Genomic DNA, 25,184 nt, shown 5'->3' with positions numbered 1-25,184 from the left:
TGCAGTTGCTGTCGTCCAGTCCTGTACTTGTCCCTTGTAAGCATGATGTTGTCAGTTGCTGTGCTGTGTCTTTGGTCCTGTATTTGTCTCTTAGTGGCCCTTGTGATGATGTTGTCAGTTACTATTCAGCTGCTATGGTCCTGTCCTGTATTTGTCTCTTGTGATGATGATGTTGTCAGTTGATATGGAGTTGCCATGTTCCTGTATTTGTCAGTCTTCGGTCCTCCATTTAGGTTCTGTATTTGTCACTCTTGTTTTGTCATTTAGGCCTTTATTCTGTCATATCGAATAGAATTGAGCACGATCCTAGCTGGAGTTCCCGAGTGTCACTTAGGTCAGTGCAGAGGTTTCTCTGCATCATGATTTCTCCGCTCATGGTTTTCTTAGTCAAGATTAATCCGTCAAGTGATTTCTTTGAGGCCATCTGAATCTGTTGTTTGTCTATAAAGGTTATTTTTCAACTTCCGTGTCCTGTCTGCTTTTGGATCCAAATTTCCAAAGTACCTCAGGTGACAACTGAAGCTGTTGCGAAATGTTGTTTTTATTATCCAAAACATAATAAACATAAGATGAAATAATTATGCAGTATAGACTAGAACACATCCTATAAGTACAGAATATTTTTGCACGTGTGTGCAGAATCAGAACATCAAAGTACGCGTATATGTACACGCTCAAATAATTGTAAAAAAAATAAATAACGGCCGTGTGGACATACAAATGATTTTTATGCACGCTGTAGTCATTTCACGGCTGAGAGGCTCTCACCTTTCACCGGCTGTCTCATGTTTCTCTGCACTCTTCGAGCACGATTCGTCTAATAAAAGAATAATGAAAGTCTTCTCACTGTTTTAATTGGACATTGTTGCAATGACATATCAATCCCGTCGCCGAGATGCCCTTTCCATGTACCGCTGTAATTGAAATGTTGCTTCTTTCCCCGCCAAAGCGCCGCCTTACAATGCTGTTGCCTTCCTGAGTGTCGCATCATGGTGGAGTTGATCCGTCGTGATGAACTCGTCGATAGGCTGCTAGGAGGAAGACGGCGCCTCCTCTTGACTTGTTGCTGATAACTGCTCATCTTTTCTTGCTTCATTATGTTTTGAATGACTGCGGGCTATATCGCACGGCAACGAATTTGACATTCCGAAAGTGCAGTTTGACATTTGCATTTTTGCAATTATCCAGTAATTCTATAGTATGGCACATCTCCCAGCAGGGGAAACAAAACAACACGACTTGCCTAGCGTGGCAATTATTTTCATTTGGGGGGGGGGGGGGGAATTATGCCTTTCCAGTCCATGTTTAACTTGAAATTGCATTTCAGGTAAACAAGGCATTATTTGGCTGAAAGCAAGATTAGGAGTTGTGAGTCATAATGAGGAAGAATTATGTTACAGTGGAACCTCCTAGGTTGAACAATACATTTCGGGATGCTGGTCAACCTCTGATTTGATCATGTTTGGGGAAAAAAAAATTATATATGAAAAAAAATGGAACTATGGAGAAGCGATCTGCGTCCATAAAAGCCTAACATTCATAAGTTTCTTATAGTCTACTAGTTAATATTGAGACATACTGTAAAATAATCAAACATATGTTTTTAAATTTAATTTTAAAAAAAAATGAGCTTTTAAAACATAAAAACATACAAACAATTTAGTTTTTAGTTTTTCAACTTTTTATTTTGAATGCACAAAACCATGTTAACCATTAATGGTCACGTTGTAAAACGTTAACTAGTGTAAAACAAAACACTGTTGCGGTCTCACAATAAGTTGAAGTAATAATAACTCCTAAGCGCCAATTACTAACGAATTCTTAAGTCTCCTTAAGTGTGACTGCTAGAATGTTTAGAGCTCTACGGCTGGGTTTAAAAAAAAATCCATCCATCCATCCATCCATTTTCTTGACCGCCTATTCCTCACAAAGGTCGCGGGGGGTGCTGGAGCCTATCCCAGCCGGCTTTGGCCAGTAGGCGGGGTTACACCCTGGACTGGTTGCCAGCCAATCGCAGGGTTTAAAAAAATCGATTAATCAAATCAATTTTGCTTTTCGTAGTCCAATATCGATTCCTAAAACTATCAATTTTGATACGTAATTTTCTCCATAAATTAATGTAAAAATAGAATGTTCCATTTTTATTTATGTATTATTTATTTATATTGCCGTTTTCTGGAAATTTACTACTCATAGGAATTCAAAAGTATTTTCTTATATTTACTTAAGACTAGGGGTTCAATTTCTTGCTCTGGCTCTTCAAAATCTTGTTAGAAAACTATAAAACCTTCGAGCAAAGCCTTTGGAACAAGCTTGAACATGTTGAAACCGTCACCAAAGCGCTGCAGTGAATTAAATTGAGCAGTATCGCTATAATTCAGCACCACCACTAATCCCAAATAAATTTCTGTTATCTGCAAAGAGACTAAATACCAGAAAGGCAGCACAGTTGGCCAATCCCAGAAGCCCTGAGGGAAGTAATCTTGTTCAACATCAAATGAAAATATTAGCTTTTATTGACTGCTATTAACCTTCCTTCAAATATTCCGTAAACAACAATAAGCTGATACAAGCCGATTCAAGCAGAATTGTAAGCTCAGTTCCTTCAGGCTGTAACCTATTGACTGATTGAAAACACTTTTCAAAAAGATTTAAAACCAAGAAGCACATCGAGCCTATTTTGTGTGTAAAGTCTCACACACACGCACGCACACCCCATCACACAAGGCGAGACCATTATGATTTTCAATTTTGATGCTGTTATTCTTCCAGCGCCGCTCCGGCTGCCGAATATATAGTGAGAGCGAATCACAGCGAGATGAGCCAAGCGCTTGTGAAGAAACTCCAGGTTTCTTTCCCCAGGATCCCGGCACCGAGTGCATTAATCATTACGCCCTCCGCTCTCAATAAGACACAGCAACAGCTGGCGGAGAGACGCTCGCCTTTAAACAGTACAGACTGCAGGAGGTTCAGCTATCACTTCTTGTTGCGCATTCTGCCATCAATAGTAATGAATACCTTGGAGCGTCGCCCGGGCTTGCCTGAGCGCGAACGGCCGGCGTGCGCACGCCAGGCCGAACACCGGACTGGCTTTTGTTGACATGTCTTTGTGTATGTGCGGCCATGTAACTGTACACACCTCCCGTGTGTTTATTCAAACCTCCAACGCAGCTGGCAGAGGAGTGAGAGCCTTTGTTGGGCATGAGTAATATGCAGAGGACCAGGTAGGCCTGAATGACCCGCGCTGACAGGAGCAATTAATCACAACATGGTTGGAGCGCACCGGATCCTGGCGGAGGTTGCACCTGCGAGCGCCATTCAGAGAGGGCAAGACGTGTTTGGCTGATCTTTAAACAAGTTACGACCGCCTGTAACGTATTAACGTCAAGTTGAGGAGCAGTGTCTGAATCTGAGAAGCTTTAGTTTCAAAATCAAGTGTCACCTGTCTGTTCTTTGTCTCGTCAGACCACTTTTCTCGGTGACTTGATACTAGGGGTGTTAAAAAAAAATCGATTCGGCGATATATCGCGATACTACATCGCGCGATTCTCGAATCGATTCAATAATCGGCAAAATCTTTTTTTTTTTTTTTAGGATTCACACCTTAAGCATGGAAGAATGTTATATGAACGGAACATTAAGCCTTAAGATTTTATTTCAATGCTGTTCAAACATGAAACAAATTACAACCTCTATAAGACTGAAATTTCAGATAAATAAATAATACATTTTCATATAAATCTTACACTCTACAAGCTTACTGATTAGTATTTTCTAAATTTGAATGAAAAAAAATCGCAACAATCGACTTATAAATTCGTATCGGGATTAATCGGTATCGAATCGAATCGTGACCTGTGAATCGTGATACGAATCGAATCGTCAGGTACTAGGCAATTCACACCCCTACTTGATACAATATATATATATATATTTATTTTTTTTAAATGTAAGCAAACAAGCAAGGGAAAAAAAAGTGAGTAAACGTCATTGCAGAGTTGTTTCAGAAATGGAAAAAGGACTCCAAGAAAAAGAAAGCTGCATTTAAAAGACAATATCAGCTAAAATACGGATTTATCGCTATAGCCCGCTCAGCGTAATATGTGGCGACAGGCTCACAAATGAGGCAATGGAGCTTTCAGAAGGTGTTTCAGCACACAGAGATGTGTTCTGGATTCAAATCAAGGCAGAATATCCCCCCACAAAATTCCTTTCGATCATTTCCAACAGCAGTAAAACCTGCTTCGCTATCTTTGCAGTGACACGTTGAACAGAAGAAACATTTTGGCAGTCATTGTCCCCCATTACCCCAAGATTGGACCGGATTGTTGAAGAGGAAAAAGAGCAGGACTCCCATAAAATTGGAAGAGCTATATTCACCATAATGGTGAGTTGTATTTTTAGTAAGTTTGTTGTTGTTGTTTTTACCTTTGCCGGTCAATCAAAATATTACTTTACATAAAGTCATATTATAGCGCAAATATACGGCCGAAATATAAGGTTGAGAGGCTGCATCAAAGCTCTAGCTAGAGGCTGCATCAAAGCTCTAGCATTTAAAAAAAACAAAAACAAAACAAAACAAAAAAAAAACGTATAAATACGTCTTTGGGCCACTTAGAACATTAGAAAAACATATTTATACGTTATTAGGAGCAAATGAATTAATATGATATGCTTGGTTTTATAGGGTTAAATGTTCTTCCACTAGATGGCAGAAGATACACATTTGTCCATCCTACAGGAAGAGAACCATCTTCAGTCTCTCGGGTGGGATAGTTGCGATGATGGCTAATAAGGCAGGACCCGATCGAGTCAGCAACCAGGACCCGATTTCCGATCACGTGATCGGATTGGGACATCCCTACCAAAGATCTTCTTTCAGGTTGTCCTTGAAACGCTTTTTCCAGCCATCTTGGGTGCTTGTCCTGGCTAGCAGTTGACCAGGAAGGTAAAATGGAAATGCTTTGGCTCAATAATCATTTGGAAACACTGGACTAAAGACCCAAAAGGCAAGCAATCAGTATGAATATATGAACAGGAAAAATGAATTGCCTAAACTTTTGGACTAAGGATCAATTGTAAAGACTAGACACAGGTGAGTAGAACACAAGGGCGGGTAGAGACTAAAACTAAAACACAGAAGCAGACAATCAAGAATTGTTCGAATCAAAGGGGACAAAATTTCCATTGCCAATACCAATTGCCAAGACATCGTTAGGAAAACAACTCAACAAATGGGGAAGAAAAAAATCCCAGCTAATCAAAGCAAATTCAAATAACCCTTTTTGACTTAAGCCTTCCATCAACGCCATCCACCTCGGCTCTTTAATCCCTCCCGTCCTTTTGCGCTCGCCCGGCGTGCCAGCGAGCCTTTGCTTGCTCATCTATGTAGGACAAGTGGCGCGGCGTCTGAAGCAATAACCGAACAAGATGAATGTGCGGGATATATACGCCGGCGCGTGAAAGCGCTTGTCGCTGACAGTTTGCCGCGGCGGCCGGCTGCACAAAGGGTGGACCCGCGCCGCTTGATTTCCTTTTTGGATCCAAAAAGCGCGGCTAAATTGGAATCACTCTGACACCGCCGCCGTTAAGATGGATTGCTGCGCTTTAAAAGGCCGCCATCTCTTAACTCTGCCGAATCATACGCGAATTAATATTTGTGACGGACACCTGACCCGGGCAGTCCATGAAGGGAAGGGGGGGGGTGGAGACTAGACGGGGGTTTTGGGGGGGGGTACAAAGCTGCCAAGCACATCCAAAAGCTCTCGGGTGAATGTTTGATTAAGTGTCAGTGGTTTAACCAGCCTTGCCAAAGTACACCTGCCTTCTGAAGGACAAAAGGTAAGCCTTGGAGGAGGCCACGTCGAGGGGAACCGGCCCATTCAAGTCAATTCTCTTCAGTGAGAGGTTCTCCTTTTGAATTTTCGTGACAATGCCAAGAAACGACTCCCGGCATAATTTACCAAACAATACTTTTGTTGGTATTCTGATAAAAAAACAAAGTCCGGTTTCTGATATATTTGGACAACCCATTTCCACATGTAAATAGACATAGGTAGTCCCCTGTGTCATGTGATCAATTCCAATCTAAAACGCTTCGCACAGACAGCATCATGACACAAATAAACCTCATTTCGGCTTCTTATTTTTTAGCGTTTATTTTTGTTATTCTCTGCTCATGTATTTCCAGGCGTTAGCTCGCAAGACGCCACGCGTACAAGTACTTCCTGTGCTCAAAAGACCAAGATTCCTTACGGATACAGTATGCACAGAACACAACCCAATATCCTGGTCAAAGGAGGTAAGCCTACCGCGTTTATATGGCGAAATATTCGGCTAAAAAAAAAAGGGGCACGTCAAGGAAAACTCTCTTCAGTGAGAGGTTCTCCTTTTGAATTCCGGGACAATATTTTGTCTGCATGCCAAGGAACAACTCCCGGCATAATTTGCCAAACAATACTCTTGCCTGTATTCTGGTGAAGGACAAAATCCGTTTTCTGAAAGATTCGTAACAACCCATTTCCATATGTAAATAGACAAAGATACTCCCTGTGTCATGTGATCAATCCCAATCAAAAACGTATCGCACAGACAGCATCATGACTAGTGTTGTTCCGATACCGATACTGGTGCCGATACTGCATTATAACAGTGGTATCGGTATCGGTATCGGTGACTACTCACAAGTAACATGCCAATACCATTAATTCCAACGCTAATATAGGATTTTGGATGCAGCATCTTGTGTCTTGCTGGTGCACGACATTAACTGCTATGTGACATGTTCACTGCATGCCGATCTAAGATATCCTATTGGCCCTTGAAAGCTCTGAACCAATGGCAGGACAGCTTTTTCATGTTGAGGAAAAAAAAAACTCAAGTATCGGTATGGTATCGGTATCGGCCGATACTGCAAAGCTGGGTATCGGTATCTGTATCGGGAGCCAAAAAACGGTATCGGAACAACACTAATCATGACACAAATGGACATCATTTTTTTACCGTTTATTTTTGTTTTTCTCTGCTCATGTATTTCCGGTGGTTAGCTCGCAAGACGCCACGCGTACAAGTACTTCCTGTGCTCAAAAGACCAAGATTCCTTACGGATAGAGTATGCACAGAACACAACCCAATCGCCTGGTCAAAGGAGGTAAGCCGACCGCGTTTATATGATCAAATATTCGGCTAAAAAAAAATCACAGAGTAACCCTGGGGTCGAATTCAGGTTTTTCATGTTCAAGTTTTTGTGCGCGTTTACATGGCCTGAATATTGAAATATTTGTGTTTTGAAAGGGTTATTGACTGCATGTAAAGACGTGTGTTAGGGCGAGTATGTGTGCGCATGCTCGTGCGAGGCACAAGTCATCCTAGCTGGCTGCAGCTCATTGCCCTGCAGTAATAGCCGGCATGCTCACACCTGAGACCGAGAGGTGGCAGGCCAAGCGCTCTTGATTACTTTCGCCAAAGTGTGCAGGTGCCATTAAGCAGCTTCACAAAAGTGTGACACCCGCAGATGAGTTGCTGTAAACAGAGCATGCTTTAGTTTACATCCATGCAATATGCAGGGATTGTTTTTCTTTTTTTTTTGTTTTGTAATATTTGCATGTCGGCCATATGCTCCCCAGTGTTGGCAGCTGTCATGCGTCAGGTATGCATCGGTGCTAGTGTGACATCTCGTGGCTGTAATGTAACATAGCCAAACAACATTTTCATTTTTCCTTTTCTGTTGCTCAATATTCTAATGCGTACAAACTGTGTTAGTACCCAATACATTAAAATAAGGCCTGTGTCAGCCCAATATCCATATCTGGCCTCTGTACTTGCCCAGCTTTATTCATTTTATTAACGTTTTCCTAAGAATCAATTTACTGAAACTAAACTTAGTACACAAAAATGTCAACCAGGTTCATCTCTTCATCCCACCAAAATCCAATCTTCAACCCAATAATCTGGCTCAAAATAATTAACCCAACCTTTGGTAAAAATAACCCAGTCTTCTCAAAATCCACAGCTAGTTAGTTAGTTAGTGGGTTAAGAAAACAAGCCAGCAATTTTCCGTGTGGCTTTTATATCTTTCTCCTGTGACTGTCCACCACTTTTGGTGTTTTTGTTTATACATTGACCTTTTGTCACATCACTTTCTGTTATTTGTAATTCTTCATCACGCTTGAATGCTCCTTTTGTTCAATAAAATCTGTAAAGTTGCTCTGCTTGCTTTTGTTTGCTTTGAGGTACAACCCTGAGAGTAGGAAACAGATAAATATCAATATGCAACACTTTTTTTTTCTTTTTTTTTAATCTCAGAAAGTCTTCACCTCAACAACATTCCTTGGATATCATAATGTCTCATCACTGGTGAGCTATTTTTGGAATGGGCCAGCAGGCTACACATATTGCCCTTGTGCCCAAAAATTCAAATCAATTGTTATTGGTGAATAGGAACAGTTTGAATTTAATTGAAATGTAAAATAAATAAGAAATAAATTACATTATACTTGTTTTGTATTTAAACGTTTAAAAATTTGTTTAAATGTACTTATTTAAATTTATTTTGTACCCTTGCACAAAATAAGGTAGTCTAATTAAAAAAAAAAAAAAAAAAAAGAAGAAAAAAAAGATAGCTTTTACGGAGATTTTGTTTGAATTTGTCTGGGTTTTTTTAATGTAAAAAAAATATTTTAGCTGCCAAATGTCATTTATAGTTTTTCAATCAGTGTTGAAAAAAATAAAAACGTAATTACCATTTACATTATATTTTGATTGCCTAATTTGGCTGAATGAATGCTCATTTTTGTTTAATTTTAAATCATCAATTTGTGTTTGCATTTCAATTGTTTTTGCTTGCCTAACTTAGCTTTTAAAACCGCCTAGTCTTGTCTGTTTCACGCACTCACGTTATGCAAATTTTCCTCGACACAACATGCCCACATCTGCCGCGAGACGAGAGGGTGGAGGAAGGTGCTGTTCACTTCAACTTTACTGTACTTTGACACAGTCAGGACTCTTCAGTCATACAAGGCCACAAGAAGGGGAACAAATCAAACTGAGCAGGTAAGTTTGAGTTTGGATTACTTTTTCCAACACAGTTGCAATGGAAATATTCCGGCATGAACGTGTGATTTGCCAACTTGATTGTGGTTGTAAAGAGTCATTTTAAAGTTAATAAATTCTCATCACGTATTGCAGAGGGACACATGCGTGTTGAGGACAAAGTGGTTATTCCTGTCATGTTGCGTGGTTATTATTTAACCAACAATTGAGCCTGAGGCTGTGCTGCAAGCCCCTCGTTCATGTTTGCTGTTGCTTATACAAAATGGCTTCAAAGCTGCAAAAACTACTGTATCAGCTACTATAATCGTGCATGTCTTTTTCCACATTGTTCACATTCTTAGGTGTGTTGGGCGTCTGCCACAGAGTTGTCAAACACGGCAAAAACACCCTGCAGCTGCAGTTAAATGAAATCCAAATAACTGTTTGAGGGAGATGACCCCCAAATCCAGTTGTCAACAAGTTATATTCCGGTTCGAGGGGTGCCTTCCCCTTCCTTCTTTCTCATCAGTCAAGACTTTCTCACTATTGGAATTTAAAATGGATCAATTTTACGTTGAATGTATAACTATAGTTTCAACTATAATAACTACAAGTCCTCTGGCACTCCCATAGCGAATACGATATACTCTTCTTTCTGTCAGAAATAAAAATTAGTTTTGCCTTGACATGCACAGTACAGTGTTCCCTCGTTTATCGCAGGTGTTACATTCCAAAAACTACCCGCGATAATGGAAATCTGCGTTAATTATAAAATTTATATATATATATATATATATATATATATATATATATTAGGGGTGTGAATTGACTAGTATCTGGCGATTCGATTCGTATCACGATTCATAGGCCACGATTTGATTCGATACCGATTAATCCAGATACAAAGTCGATTGTTGCGATTTTTTTTTAACTCAAATTTAGAAAATACTGTTCAGTAAACTTGTACTTGTACACTGTAAAATTTGTATGAAAATGTATTATTTATCTGAAACGTCTGCTTTGAAAAGCACTGAAATAAAATATTAATACTTAATGTTCCATTTTTATACCATTCTTCCATGCTTAAAGTGTGAACCCTAACCCTAAGTAAGACGTTTTGTTGAGTATTTTTTCATCAAAAATGGAATGAAAATGTTTAAAAATTGATTCAGTTGCCTATTGAATCGATTCGAGAATTGTGAGCTGTAATGTCGCAATATATTGCCAAATCGATTTTTTACACCCCTAATATATATATATATATATATATATATATATATATATATATATATATATATATATATTCGTTTATTATATGGTTTTTCCTTTTGGTATGATTTTTACTTTATTATAAATGCTTTTTCATTCATTATATATGTTCTTTTTTTCATTTACATTCATTTTTGTCCATTAAAAGTATGTTGTTGTTTTTTTATTTACTTATTATACAGCACAGTATATATTTTCTTTTTCCGGACTGCAATGACCGGCACCGTTGAAAAGGTCTCGTTGAGACGAATCCGTGAATAACAATATGTCCCTGGTCAGCCGTAGGGTTTGAGAGATATGGCCATGCAAAAACAAAAAAAATAAACAAACCAAAAAGCATGCTGTTAAAAAAAAAATGCTGTCAAAAATCCGCCAAACAGCAAGCCCGCGAAAGATGAACCCGCGATAAACGAGGGAACACTGTATCTCGGAAAATGACATAATTGAAATGTGACTTTTCCGTATCTATAAATATCCAGTGGTGGATGTAAGCAGTCTTCAATGCCTTGGAAAGAGTTCCAGATCCTCTCCGGGATGGATCCGACCTTCTCCAGCCTGAGCTCAGCCCCAGCAGAGAGCTTGGAGCTCCAGCTCCGGGTGGACTTCTTCCACAAGCTAGGTTACTCCTCGGCCGAGGTCGACGCGGCGCTCTCCAAGCTGGGCCCCTGCGCGGACACCAACGCCATGTTGGAGGAGCTGGTTCACATCCGCAGCGTTGCGCTCGGACCGTGCGGCGAAGACCATCAAGAAAGGAGCGAAGAGAATTCAAGCGGAGTGGTCAGACCCCTCGGAATGTCCACTCAAGTTGAGGGCAAGAAGGGGGCGGAGTCCGAGTTGAGGCCCATTGTTATTGACGGCAGCAACGTTGCCATGAAGTAAGACAAAATGGCGGCCATTTGACTTTTTACATATTCAGCACAAAGTTGGTATCTGTGTTTACTACTCCTTAATTTGACAATATGACAAAAAGACGTATATTTGTATATCATACCGCAGTTTTCTTGATTGAGATTAGAGGTGTCAGGAGATTAAAATTTGTAATCATATTTAATCGCATGACTGCAATTGTTAACTCACGATTAATCGCAAATTTTATATATGTTCTAAATGTGCAATCAAATATTTTTCTAAGCTTGCATACTCTTGTTAACATAAAAGTGGGGAAAAAAATATGGCTGCATCTTTTAGTCAATACAGTAATTTCATAATTCATAAAATTGAGCTTAAATTAAAAAATGCACTGTACTGTAAAAATCGAGTATGATATTGGTTTGTGTTTAGGTCATTTCTCTGCTACTAGATGGCATAATTGCATTTGTAAGACATTGGTGACAGCTCGGTGCATTTTTCTTTTCATATTCAGTTGTCTATAATCTTGACCATGAAGAAACTTGTAAAATTCAGCATATTTTTAAAAGTGCAAAATACAAGTTGACCCCTTTAATTTATTACTGCTAAATTTTTATGTGGATGTGTCTGCTTGTGTTGAGATTGGAATTCCCCCAGTACGGGCTTTCCAAATAAGGGGCGTCATTAACTCATTTGCCCCAAAAAACTATAAATACGTTCAATTTTAAATATTACCAGTGTCCCAAAGACGTATTTATACGTTTTATGGTTTTTTTTTATGCTAGTGCATACAGAAGGCTTTGATGCAGCCTCTGAACTGAAGAGAACAGTTGAAACAATGGTAGTTATTACAAAAAACGGCCAGCAGGTGGCAGCAGAGTATAAGAGAGCAACCAGGGCCATGTTGCAACAAGCTGTTTTCCCCACAGTTTTAAACAGATTTGTTAGCTATATTCTAATGCTAGTTGCTGCAAAACGGAAATAATAAATGTACTTTTTTTTTCCTAATGAAAGAAGAGACTCGAATCTTTCTTTTGGTAGGTTCCATGTTTTTATAGCAATAGAACAATAATATTCTGTGGGCCTTGAGAAATTAGTCAAAATCCAGTAAAACAGCTGGGAGCAAAGTGGGTTGCTTCAGTGAAAATGGCTGGGAGTGAATATATATGGCGTTAAAGGAAATTTTTAATTAGCTCAAAATTAACTCACTAATTTTGACACCCCTAATTGAGATCTTTGTCATTTATAAGGCTGAAGAACGTGGACAAGGGCGACATGGAAGAATGTGAAGTAGGGAGCAATAACGACAATGGCGTGGATATACAGGAGCAAAATATTTGCCATCCATCCATGGTTTTATTTTTGACAATTGTTGGATTTTTGGCTCTGAAAAGTTTAGTTGATTTTATTATGAACCACGAAAACATGGTGCGTTGGCAAGAAAGAAACAGAAAGCCACAAAGAACGGGAAATAGGTGAGAATAAGGAAAGAATTAACTAAAGGTGCTCTCGACCATCCTCTCGTGATTTTTTCTTACAAGGCTGCCAGAAAAAAGCAGTTGCCATCTCTGCTAATGTTGCTGTTTTTTCCCCCCAAATAACCTCTTTTATTCTTCCCTCCCCTTGACAGTCATGGCAACAGGGAAGTGTTCTCATGCCGAGGCATCCAACTGGCAGTCAACTTCTTCCTGCAGAGAGGACACACAGCCATTACGGTGTTTGTTCCGTCTTGGCGGAAAGAGAAGAGTCGACCTGATGCTGCCATCAAGGGTGAGGTCACCGTGGAAATGCACCAATTTGAATGAAGTGGGTTTGTTCGGTATGCAAATAATCGCTACCGATTAAAATGAGTGACACCGTGTCATAATTCAGATCAGTGTTATTTCCGTAATTCAAAATTATAAATTAGGTGAATGTTGCTTTGTGGACTTTGGGAGTAATCCTTTTCTCTTTTTACAGGCGACATCTTTAAAGTACTCATTTATGTAGATGTTTCAGCCTTTCAGTACATTTAAAAAAAAAAAAAAAAAAAAAAAAAAAAATTATTAATTATTTTAACAATATAACATACTAAAAATAAATATATAATATAATATAAATAATAACATCATTAAAATAATATTTTAATTAATCTAATTATTATTAGTAATTTAAACAATTAAAAAATATATATAAAAAATACATTCTTAGCTTTGTTTAAAAAACCAAACTATACAAACAGAAATTACATTTATCTTATTGATAGTTACGAGTCAGTCATATGTTCTTTATCCTCTGCAAAGAACGACTAATATACAGTTTACTAATTTAGTGTTTCTGTGTTACACTGCCCCCAGGTGGCCAATGTGCGCACACCAAAAGGAGCAGCACAATGTCCATTGAAATGAAGCAAAAATTGTGGCAAAAAATAGTTAAAGAAAGATACTGTTCTCTTTAAATCTAAAGGTAAACAGGTAAAATTACTTTAGCAACAGAAAATTTTGTTCAATCTTTTCACTAATGCTCATTTAAAAATTCAACATTTATGACCACCGAGCAACACAAAGCAGCAAACAATGCTGCTTTCGTTTCACTCTCTTTTCAGTGCATTCAGGTGAATTGAGCTGTAAATTTCTTCCCACTGACTCGCTTGTATTTGCACGTGTACCTCAACAATTCACTCTTTTGTACAAGCTCTTCATGCCTACTTGACTGCAGCGGCCGCCATACAATAAGGGCTCCGCTGTTGTTTTGCTTGCACCAAAGGCAGGGTGGAGCACAGTTTGTCGATTTCTCTTTGTGTGAACGAGGAAGTAAAAACTGCGACATTTTTCTCTAATCCCTGGCAAAGCCCCAACAGGAAGTATGTCTGTTCCTTGTTGCTGACCTCAACGCTTAATCTACCTGACAGTCGTACTTGACAGCATCTGTGAAAATTATATGCAAATTATAAAAGCCAACCTACATCCTGTGAACACCTGTGATGATGTCATCATTTGGCTTTCTGTCTGTGTTTCTAAAGAGTACATGCAAATTTATTTGACTTAAAGTTTAGATCCAACTCAACCGTGTCTGGGCAGTGATTCGTTGCCACTAGACAGACAGTGAACAATTTTGAATTTTACTTAATGTGCATCATGAAGGAAATGGGTAATGTATTGGAGTAAAAGTGAAAGTTAGCATAAATGGAAAATTTGAATTTAAGTGCAGTAGAAAAGTGTATGAACTCCATTACATAACAAAACTGCTACTGAGTGACTATTTATACCATGTGGTTGACGCCCTACTCAATTAGTTGTTGGTTGTCTTCCACTTGAGAAAAAAAAAAAAACTAGTAACATTTGTCTCAGTTCATGGACGTCATTGTCTCTCATGCAGACTTGTGTAACTGCTAAACCCAGTTGCTAACCAAAAATCAGCGCCGACTCTCAGCTGAAGTGTAGAGTTTAGTGTTAATTTTATCCGCCATTTTTAAAGTTAGTCTCAGTTTTAGTCCAGTTTCAATCACGATGTCGGTTTGTTCACAAATCGGAAACACGAGTTTTTTGTACTGATGTTTTACTGTGGGCCTTGCTTTTACACCACAGACACACTGTAGAACTGGTGAGACAAATTGTGTACAATGAAATAAACTTAGCTTTACAAATTATAGAAAAACATAAAATACAAACAAAACATATGCATACCACTTTGGCCTGCTAGTGAACAAACAGGGGTACTTGTGCAACTTAATTAGCTTCACTAAAGTGTGAGGTCGAGCTGCTGCGAGCTGCATCGGGCTTGACTGCTTTGCTATGCTAACGAAAAAACAGGAAGTGACCTCATCGTGCTCTAAAAGTTAAACATGTAAATTTGATCCGTTTAATTTATTGCAAACTAATTATTATTCACAATGTAGTCCTACTAATTACACAAAGATAATAGGAAAATAAAAACAATGGACATAAAAAATAAGTTGTGTACCTATTAACTTTCAATTATAATTCCTGAAACAACAGCTCCTCCGACTGGCGAAACACACAATTACAGGTAGACTTCAACTGTTACAATCACACTTGTTAGTTTTTATCATAGTTAGTCAAATTCATACCGTTTTTATTTAGCCCATTTTTAGTCGACTATAAATCTAGCATTTTATTCTTTATTTTAGTCCAAGAAAACATAATTTTAATCGTCTAATTTTAGTCAACAAAAACTGTCAATGTTATAGTCTAGTTTTAGTCAGGACAATTATTTTACCTTTGCATTTTTTTTTTCAATTTTTTTTTGTCATCAGATAATGTTGAACATTTCGGATCTAAAACTATTCCACATAAAATTTTCTTTCTTTTTTTTTATAAAATCAACTTCACACACAATTATAATATATCAACAAGTAGCGAAATGCTATGAGCCAATAGCAAACAAATTTTACAAAATCATATAATTTCCGTCTCGTTATTGTTGATGAACTAAAATGTCCATAGATTTTAGTCCAGATTTTATTCAGTGAAGTACATTTTCGTCTCGTCTGCATTAGTCGACAAAAATGCATACTGATTTAGTCCCACTTATTGTTTGTTAATGAGTGTTTTAGTCTAGTTTTCATCCAATGAAAAATGTGTGTTGACGAAATTATTTTTGTTTCGTTTTCGTTGACGAAATTAACACTAGTAGAGTTATATATTTGTCAATCAGTTCTTACATGATTTCTGTTCAAGCAGAAAGTGATGTAGTTGCACCGTATTTTTTTTTTTCCCTTGGCTCGACACGAGCAGATAAACACATCCTAATGGAGCTGGAAAAGCAGAAACGCGTGGTCTTTACTCCGTCACGCCGCGTCGGCGGCAAGTTGGTGGTCTGTTACGACGACCGCTACATCGTCAAGCTGGCGTACGAGTCGGACGGCGTCATCGTGTCCAACGACACGTACCGCGACCTGCAGGGAGAAAATCCCGAGTGGAAGAAATGCATCGAGGAGAGGCTCCTCATGTACTCCTTCGTCAACGACAAGTACGGAATAAGATGCTTTCTCTGGTTATCTTCCATCATCACATTTACAGACATGATTTGTTTTTTGTGGATCAGGTTCATGCCGCCAGATGACCCTCTGGGACGACACGGTCCCAATCTTGACAACTTACTCAGGACAAAGCCACTACCGTCGGAGCAAAGGAAACAGCTCTGCCCATATGGTAAGAGGCAATTCTCAAAGTTGTCCACCAACAAAATATGTCATACATAAAAAATTAGCAATTTCGTAACCCGTCCTGCTTTTGATTGTGGCTCAATCATACCCGAATTTGTTCATTTTTAGGCATAGGACCTTTGCGAGACTTTTTTGTGTGTGCTGTGACGATACACATGTCCAATTTTAGTGTTTCTCGGTAAAGCCTGTGTTGGGGGGGAAAAAAAAGGGTCGATACTATAAGACCCCAGGAATGTGATTCATCCTTCGTCAACTTTATTTAGTCAAAAACAATTTGGGTCAAAAAATTGGACTGACCCGCTAACTTGGGTCAATTTGACCCAATTTTCATACAGAATAATCCTTTTCTTTTGTAGAACATAACCCCAAAAAATTACACACTTAAAATTGCTGGGTCAAAAATTGGACCGACCAAGTAACTTGGGTCGATTTTACCCAACTTAAGGTTATTTTGTACAGAATAACCGTTTTTTGAATCACCTGAACCAGTGCTTCATCTATCCTTCCCTCCGTCCTTTCTATAGTTTTTCCTCTGGCCTCTTGAGATCTCCCTAATCTGTTGTAATTGAGAGGTTTCTGGGGTCGGTGTAAGATTCTGGTTTTGTAACCATGTGGGTGGCAGGTGATGTTTGGTTGGTGCTGGATTTCACTTTTGATTCATCTTTCTTTCCTTTGATCTTTCCTCTGGTCTCCTGACCTTGTGAACTTCACGACTGGGGAGACTGAATTATCCTGTTAAGGTGATGGCTAATAGGATTTTGTTGTTGTTGTTGTTGTTATTAGGTTTCAGGTGAATTAATGAGCACAAATTCACACGGATTCACACGCACACGCATACACATATGTGCACATATGCACATAAAAAAAGAGAGCAATGATGATGATGATGATGATATGCTGAATCGGTAAGACTGCCGAATGACCAATTCTGAGCTCTTAAAAAAAAAAAAAAAAAAAAAAAAAAGTAACCTTTTTTTTTTTTTTTTTTTTTGACAAAGCAACCCCAACAAATTGGTTGCTTTGTCAAAACAATGTATAATTGACCCAAGTTACTGGGTCAGTCCAATGTTAATTAGCAAAAAATTGTGACTATATAAATTATATTTTGTGGTTAATCTGTTCCAGAAAGTCAAACTAAATGTGAACGGTATGAAATCCAAAGTAATAATTCCCAAAGGAAATTAATGTAAATCCAATTAATCTGTTCCAGACAGCCCAAAGAAATGGCAAAATACATTTTCTAGACAATAATAAGAGCTTTACTTACAAAAACAATGTGGAAATAAATGACTAATGAAGTGGATAAATGAACATTTAGTTTCATTTTCCGAGTTCAGTCCTGAATTCTGTAATTTGTCGAGCTTCTTTATCAAATTGCTGCCGCTCAGAACTTTCCTTCATATTGTCAAAAAACGGTTCAACAGAGTCTGCTCGGCAACACTCGGACAAGTTGAGCAATATCAGCCTAACATCCTGTCAAAAGTCACTTTTGAATTGTTTTGTTAAATTGAATTCTCTTTTTTTTTTTTTTTTTTTTTTTTTGCTCCCTCTAGACAAAAAGTGCACTTATGGCCTAAAATGTAAGTACTACCACCCAGAGCGGTCCAACCAATCTTATCTATCCTTGGCTGATGAACTGAGAGAAAAAGCCCAGATTTCAGCCGTGAAGGAAGATGTACTGTCGTCACAAAGACAGTCGCAGTCAATCCCCTACCTCCGTCCTCAGGAACTCGACATGTTAGACTATCGGTGGTCTTCGCACCCGGCTCAGGTTAGTGAAAACAAAGTTATGTACTGGGAAGTTCCAAGTCTTGCTCCGTCCTCTGGACACCAAGAGTGTTCTGGACCCAACCATTACCATGCCAAAACCCCTCATGAGTACATGGACTCCGGTCTTGGTTCCTATGAAAGCCAGTACTCTGACGTTTGCCTCAGAAACTCGCACAGGCTCAAAAGTGGACCCAGACCGTCCTGCGGTTTCCACGGAAACGCCGACTCCGCGGGTCCGTTCACGTTCCCGGCAGGTCTATCGCAGAATCAGAGCATACCCGCTCCATTTAACGCAGCTCCTCAATGTCTGCGGTCCGATCCTTTTCACGGGTTGCCCCAAACCGGAGGATTTTATCCAGTTCACTTCACGCATCACGACAACTGCTGTTGCTCCTGCTCGGGGCCGCAGTACCCCGCCTGCGTCCAGCAACAGTTGGACTCGCAAAGACTGGAACTTCGCAAGAAATTGCAAGCTATTTTCAGCCCGCAACAGGTTGCTACGGTGATGCGCATGTTCCCGCACGTGATGAACGCCGAGAAACTGGCCGCCGAGATTCTCAACCAGAAGACTCAGAGTGGCATGTTCCTCTAAGTCAATTATAAGCTTCTTTATCCGGGGTGGGGGAACCTGTGGCCCACTGTGCAATTGTAATAACAAATAAAACCTCAACTGTTTTTTTTTTTTATCTTTAAAAAATGTTCATATCATAATCACGTTTAAATGTGTTATATTTTGTAATGTGCTTATATGGCTTTTAGGGGACTTTATTGTGATTATTGTGTTGTATAAATGTGGCAGTTTATTGGTGTAATCCTGTTTAGTGTTTGCAATAAATATAGTAAATACCTTTCTGGGTTACTGAATGACTGAAATTCCGCAGAATGGTGGACCCGTGTGAGGCATGCATGAATCCACTTGATTTTGCATGAGGGAGAGAGTGATTTTGTGAGGGGGGGGGGGGGGGGGGAGGGAGGGAGAGAGGGAGAGAGGGAGAGAGGGAGATATTACAGTACACACTCAATAATGAGCAGGTAGGTTTTACTTCATGTCCACATTAAAGACAATGTAAGATGCAAGGACCACTTTCATATTTTCTTTTAACCTTAACTTATTTATTAAACACGGTAAATGAATGAGGCAATTTTACATTGTAGTTATTTTGGTCAAAACTACTACTGCTAAAGGTCATAAGGCAAATATTTATTAACTCATTCAATCCCAAAAACGTGTATATATGTTTTATAATACTTTGGCCTTCACTCCCAAAAACATATTTACACGTTTTGTTTTTTTTGTTTTGTTTTTTAATGCAAGGGCATACCGAAGGCTTTGATGCAGCTTCTGACATTAAGAGATGGCGTAAAGAAATGGTAATTATTTAATAAAACAACCAGAAGGTGGCAGCAAGATAAGAGATAGCCAAGGCCATGTTGCAACAAGCTCTTTTTGTCAGTGTTTTCACCAGGAATGTGAATATTGATGAAATTTAGCTCTATTTGAATGCTAATTGCTCCAAAACGGAAACAGATACAATTATACTTTTATAATCTAATATTTCTTTTGGTAAGTTCCATGTTTTTATAGCAATAGAACACAATATTCTGTGGGCCTTCCAAAATCGGTGAAAATCCAGTAAATCAGCAAAATTCTCCACTGAGCAGCCGGTGAATCCTAATTCATCACCCTGAACCACCACAAGAGCAATCTGCAGAAAACTGGCCACACTTAAAGAACCATTAATGTGATTTTTTTCTTCCACAATTCGGACCTTGACACTAAGCAGCAAGTGGGTGACACAATTTTCATTTCTTGAGTTTCACAGTGTTAGAAACAGAAATTCAGTGACTATTTTAACTGTAAACTTGTGTGTTTTCATAGCGAGATAAGTTTAATCCACCCTCTTTTTAAAAAAAATAAATAAATACTATTGTGGCCATGTCACACATTATTTTTCTTATATGCCGCGGGCCGCCAAAATATGTATGACGGGACGCAAGTGGCCCGCGTAGTTTAGACACCATTGATGTCGATTATAATCCAGACCACTTGTGAGTTTGAATTTAGGATAATTGTCAGTCAGTCACGCTTATTTGCTTTAAAACACGCGACCAAGCTTTGTAAGTATGCATAAGGAACTGTTTGATTGTTTTGCATTTCTGTGCTCAACCGGTTTTTAAAGATACTGAATAACGATATTGTTTTGCGTGGCTTTGAATGCATCCGTTTCCTGCATACTGTCCTCACGTCAACCCACAGCATGTGCTACTCGCATCTCGCTGAATTTACATTTCGAACGCACAAAGTTGATTCAATCCACTTTCAAGTGAGTCCTGCAGTTCTTTGTGGTTGTCATTCCCAGGCCATCAGTAGCTTGTGGAAAGGTACAAAGGCACCATAGCCAGGTTTGCTGCACACAACCCAGAGACAAATATGAAATTAATATCACAATGACGATCTCATGTCTGTTATTTGACTTTCTATAGGAAAAGACTTGATTGGGCCCTCACCAGTCAAAGTAGCAGTGACCTTTGTGGTGGCCGTCCCGCATGCCATGATCGGGCGTCTGCAGCTCCACCCCGAGGTGGAGTTCCGACTCTCCCTGCAGGTGGCCCAGGAAACGGATGGTGCCTGTGCTGATTCGGCCGGAAGGCAGCATGATTCGGACCCGGTGGCCCAGGTGCAGGTCCAAGGGGGAGTGGGGTACAAAAACCCGGTGCGGCCCCAGAGAGCGTCCTGATCGAACGCTGTGGAATATATATATATTAGGGGTGTGAATTGCCTAGTACCTGACGATTCGATTCGTATCACGATTCACAGGTCACGATTCGATTCGATACCGATTAATCCCGATACGAATTTATAAGTCGATTGTTGCGATTTTTTTTCATTCAAATTTAGAAAATACTAATCAGTAAGCTTGTAGAGTGTAAGATTTATATGAAAATGTATTATTTATTTATCTGAAATTTCAGTCTTATAGAGGTTGTAATCTGTTTCATGTTTGAACAACATTAAAATAAAATATTAAGGCTTAATGTTCCGTTCATATAACATTCTTCCATGCTCAAGGTGTGAATCCTAACCCGAAGTCAGACGTTTTGTTGAATATTTTTCCATTAAAAAGTTTAAAAATCGATTCACACACACACACACAAAAAAAAAAAGGCAATGATGATAAGATGTTGAATCGGTAAGACTACCGAATGAACAATTCTGAGCTCTTAAAAAAAATAAAATAAAAATAAAAAAATCGATTTTTTTTTATTGAATCGATTCGAGAATCGCGCGATGTAGTATCGTGATATATTTCGCCGAATCGTCTGCATTAGTCGACAAAAATGCATACTGATTTAGTCCCACTTATTGTTTGTTAATGAGCGTTTTAGTCTAGTTTTCATCCAATGAAAAATGTGTGTTGACAAAATTATTTTTGTTTCGTTTTCGTTGACGAAATTAACCTAAACACCCCTAATATATATATATATATATATATATATATTTATTTATTTTTTTTCCTTTATCACTTTTTAACTGGAGCACGTAAGAGGGAGCACATATTGGTTTTCATTTTCAAAAAATCTGCACAACCTTAGTACCTTGAACCGGTCGGTCCCTGGCAGAAAATCATTTGGGACCACCAGTGAAGTGGCGTCTTTACCACTGATCCATGCCTCCCCTAACACTCACTAAATATGTCATGTATGAATTTCTTATGAGCTGTACCTTGATGCTGAAGCGCAAGACGAGGTTGACGTGGAGCTCGGTGCTGGTGACAAGGACAACGGGCTTCCTCGAGATGAAACATCAGATCCTCTGTCGTGATGCCGAGGCTCACTGAAAGCTAATTGGAAAAGATATACCGATGATGGTGAGTAGTGTTTCAGAATGTTTGTAAACAATAGGCACTAGGGCACTTTCACCTGATATTCACCCCAAATACAGTTATATGTTGATTATATTCTGCCAAATAATAGAGTAATGGTGGATTTGCGTGACTGCAGTATCAACTTTCCACCACTAGAGAGTGTTAATAGACTGAAACGACTTTTTTTTTTCCACAGCCCTAAATCAAATTGTATCCATCTGAACTTGTTTAGGTGAAAAAAAAATCATGTAGATGTCCTAAATAGTTGTACAGAAGCGAATATTTCATGTAGAAAATGTTTGGTTGAGTTGTCTCTGAACGATTTAGCGAAACATAATAGCTAGCATGCTAGCTATCGCCAGCTCTAAAGCACACTATCCATTTCACCGCTCTGCCTTGGTCAAAAGACTTGTAAGGATTTGTTTACTAGTGGTGAAATCTGAATTTTTGTCACCTGGGAGCATATGTGACATTATGGTGAAAAGGTCAATATGGAGGATAAATGTTTGTGGACTCTTACTACTTGCCTTTGCTTGAGTACTCGCCAAATACGTCTCCATTGTCCACTGTTTGCTCCGCTCTGGTCAGTCCGCCAGCCTCAAAGATGATCTGTGCACATAAAAGTATCGTTTTCACACTAATTGAAATGAATGGAAAAGGCATTAATACTTTATGACCTGCCCCCAAAAAATTGTAATGTGTTTTTATAAGAAAAAAAGCGCTCTATATTATTGTACTTTATAAAAACGTGGTAAAGACATAATGTGATTCAATGTAAATAATTTAACCATTTTCGCCGCACTTTTTGCCACAATTCAATGGACATACAACTGACACCACACCATTTACCAAAAAAAATAAATATGCACTTGAACTCCATCCTTTTGTCCATCTTAGCTGTCATACCTGATTGCAAAGCATCTCCTGTTTTCTTTGCAACTCTGCAAACTTCCTTTCCCATGATGCTCTCTCGCACGCGATCCTCGTCCTTAGCGACAGGATGTCCTGCTCGGTTTTGCTCAGCCTCTTCTGGAGGGCTGCAGTGCGGTCCGGGCAGCCCGGTATGGCGGCGGCGGCGACCATCTTGCTTTCGCAACCTGGCAATCACAGTCTAAGTCAATTTTATATCATTTGCTCCCTTTAGATCAAAGATTTTATAGGTAAACAGACTTCCTTGACCTTACCTACAGGTTGTTTTTGAGGAATGCTTTTTTCTCCTATGATGTGCTTTTCCCTTGGCAGGAACTGGATTGCATTGTATGGACAAATCTGCAACATCAAAACCCACTAGTAAAAAATAATTGTAATAGAATGTGAAGAAAACTTTTTTTCGGAACTTAATCTTTATCATTTTTTTGTCTTTTTTCTGCCTTTTCTATGATTTGTGCTAAAATTCAGTGGACATCAACCTTTCCTGTATTTGCAGCAAGGGAACCAGTGTCAACTGCTGTTGGCCTGATGTTGTGAAGTTCACTGCCGCCATCTAGTGGCGGAGTAGCTGAAGCTCAGCAGTGGGCACTCAGAAGGGTGACATTTTTGGTTTGTGATGTAGGATATGTGCCTTGGCTGATCAAAGGTTGTCAAACACTGGATGATGCAATAGAAACTCTCACCCAAAGGAACCTGCAGGTGCATAGTATCCCTTTAAAAGTCCATGAAAAGACGCTCCACAGCATGCTGCCATCATGAGGGTGCATGTTTTCCTCACATGGTGGTGATATGACTAAAGAGTGAACAAAATACTATTTAGTATTACAATTCTGTAATAATAAAGGGTGTGTAATTGTGTATAGACACCAGAGGATCATACGGCATCAACACCATTCATCTCACATGTACATGTATAATCGTGAGACCATGGTACATAAACAACTTAACATAATAGTTAAATTATTTGATGCAAAGAAAACACCGTCACATAAGGCTTATCAATAGCATTAGTTAGCAATAGCATACGAGCCAGAATAACAAAAACAGTATTTCATTAAACTCAACTTTTGGCATTGACATCCAATATTAAATGTTTAAATTGTAACAACAAAGCATTAGTATTTGCAGTAGCAAAAATGTGCTTTCACTTTCACTTTGCATGAGGTGTATTTAAGAATTGCCAGCAAAATAAGACTCAAACGCAGTATAAAAACACGAACAATAAATTATATTATTTTTAAACCTAATTGCAGAAAAATTCAACTAGCTGGTGCCAAAGTAACTATTATTATTATTATTATTATTATTATTATTATTATTATTACCATCATCATCATCATCATCATCGCATCAATATTATTATTATTATTATTATTATTATTATTATTATTATTATCACATCAATATTATTATTATTATCATCATCACCATCAATATTATTATTAGTAGTAGTAGTAGTAGTAGTAGTAGTAGTAGTATTATATTATACACATTTATCACTTAGGCCTGTGCTCAAAAACATCCCCAGATTATTTTTTCTAAGAATTCACAAATGCTGAACCGTAACTACGTAGTGGTTCATCGCAATACACAAAACAGAAATCCTCATCACTTTCATTTTGATTGACAGCAAACAGAAAAGTGCAAAGACAAAAATATCCACTAACCTTTGTCCGATGCTCAGTCGAAGCAAATCAGACCAAAATAAGGTAATAAATAACACGGTGGTACCTCCACCTTTTTTTTTTTAATCTTCAATGGCGTCAACTTTCCTCCGCTAATGTAGCGCACGCTGACCTGTTGCTATGCATCCCGCTGGCGACGTAAATCGCGTCTAATCCTCTTAGTCGCCGAGTTGTCCAGTCCAGTTGCATGCGGGTTGCTTAATTTGGTTCGCTGAGCCTTGCCTGTAAACGCCGTGAATAAGCCTGCTTTCGATGTGTTCTCTCTGTCCTCAGGTGAGACCAGGACGGGGTAAGGACTGTCAATCATAAAATCGGTTGGGTTCTCGCTTGGACGTGGAATGATGAAGGATTTCATCATCTGCGGTCCATAATATCATCAAAACATTCAGAGAATCTGGAGAAATCTAAGATGAAGACCAAAAACCAAGGCTGAATTACATGTGACCTTCGAACCCTCAGGCAGCACTGGATGAAAAACGGGTGTCATTGCCATGTAGGCTCAGGTGAACCTTTGTCACTGCATTTACAAGTGCAAGTTAAAACTCCACCTTGCAAAGTGAAAGCCATATATGAACAACACACAGCTCATCTGAAATGAACTGACACCAAGTGGGAAAA

The 25,184-nt window shown here is 38.9% G+C and overlaps 2 protein-coding genes across 3 annotated transcripts in view; one reads left to right on the top strand and one right to left on the bottom strand.

The window, feature by feature from the left end:
• The window catches only part of zc3h12aa (zinc finger CCCH-type containing 12Aa), a 315,343-nt gene extending 296,461 nt beyond the window's left edge, over positions 1-18,882 (top strand). The window contains exons 7-15 of the mRNA XM_077526148.1: positions 6,191-6,301; positions 7,047-7,150; positions 8,996-9,051; positions 10,779-11,174; positions 12,399-12,623; positions 12,779-12,918; positions 15,885-16,119; positions 16,195-16,301; positions 17,869-18,882. Coding sequence (XP_077382274.1) covers positions 6,191-6,301; positions 7,047-7,150; positions 8,996-9,051; positions 10,779-11,174; positions 12,399-12,623; positions 12,779-12,918; positions 15,885-16,119; positions 16,195-16,301; positions 17,869-18,677 — 2,183 coding nt within the window. The 3' untranslated portion in view covers positions 18,678-18,882. The remainder of the gene's footprint in view (positions 1-6,190; positions 6,302-7,046; positions 7,151-8,995; positions 9,052-10,778; positions 11,175-12,398; positions 12,624-12,778; positions 12,919-15,884; positions 16,120-16,194; positions 16,302-17,868) is intronic.
• Positions 18,883-19,107: 225 nt separating this feature from the next.
• On the bottom strand, positions 19,108-24,699 carry LOC144022481 (uncharacterized). Of its 2 annotated transcripts, XM_077527328.1 has the most exons (8): positions 24,549-24,699; positions 23,565-23,674; positions 23,136-23,220; positions 22,858-23,048; positions 22,479-22,560; positions 21,810-21,927; positions 20,594-20,830; positions 19,108-20,493 (listed from the first exon to the last, which is right to left on the bottom strand). In XM_077527328.1, the coding sequence occupies exons 2-8, from the start codon at positions 23,646-23,648 to the stop codon at positions 20,436-20,438; spliced, it is 855 nt and encodes a 284-aa protein (XP_077383454.1). In that variant the 5' UTR covers positions 23,649-23,674; positions 24,549-24,699; the 3' UTR covers positions 19,108-20,435. The 2 variants fall into 2 exon arrangements, with proteins under 2 accessions (XP_077383454.1, XP_077383455.1); XM_077527329.1 differs by lacking the exon at positions 24,549-24,699 and having other exon boundaries at positions 22,858-23,062; positions 23,565-23,625.
• Positions 24,700-25,184: the final 485 nt, after the last annotated feature.

Source organism: Festucalex cinctus, chromosome 7 (assembly GCF_051991245.1).
Source record: "Festucalex cinctus isolate MCC-2025b chromosome 7, RoL_Fcin_1.0, whole genome shotgun sequence".
Classification (NCBI taxonomy): Eukaryota; Metazoa; Chordata; class Actinopteri; order Syngnathiformes; family Syngnathidae; genus Festucalex; species Festucalex cinctus.
The sequence above is the reverse complement of the archived record's forward strand: the minus strand, read 5'-3'. Positions and strand labels throughout refer to the sequence as shown.

Bases quoted from the DNA above. Each gene is read 5' to 3' on its own strand.
- LOC144022481 (XM_077527328.1), bottom strand. From the start codon at position 23,648: ATGCACCCTCATGATGGCAGCATGCTGTGGAGCGTCTTTTCATGGACT. The intron at 23,049-23,135 runs GTAAGGTCAAGG...TGTGATTGCCAG, and splicing joins TCCTCAAAAACAACCTGTAG to GTTGCGAAAGCAAGATGGTC. The intron at 20,494-20,593 runs GTGAGGGCCCAA...GGTTGTGTGCAG, and splicing joins GGTCACTGCTACTTTGACTG to CAAACCTGGCTATGGTGCCT.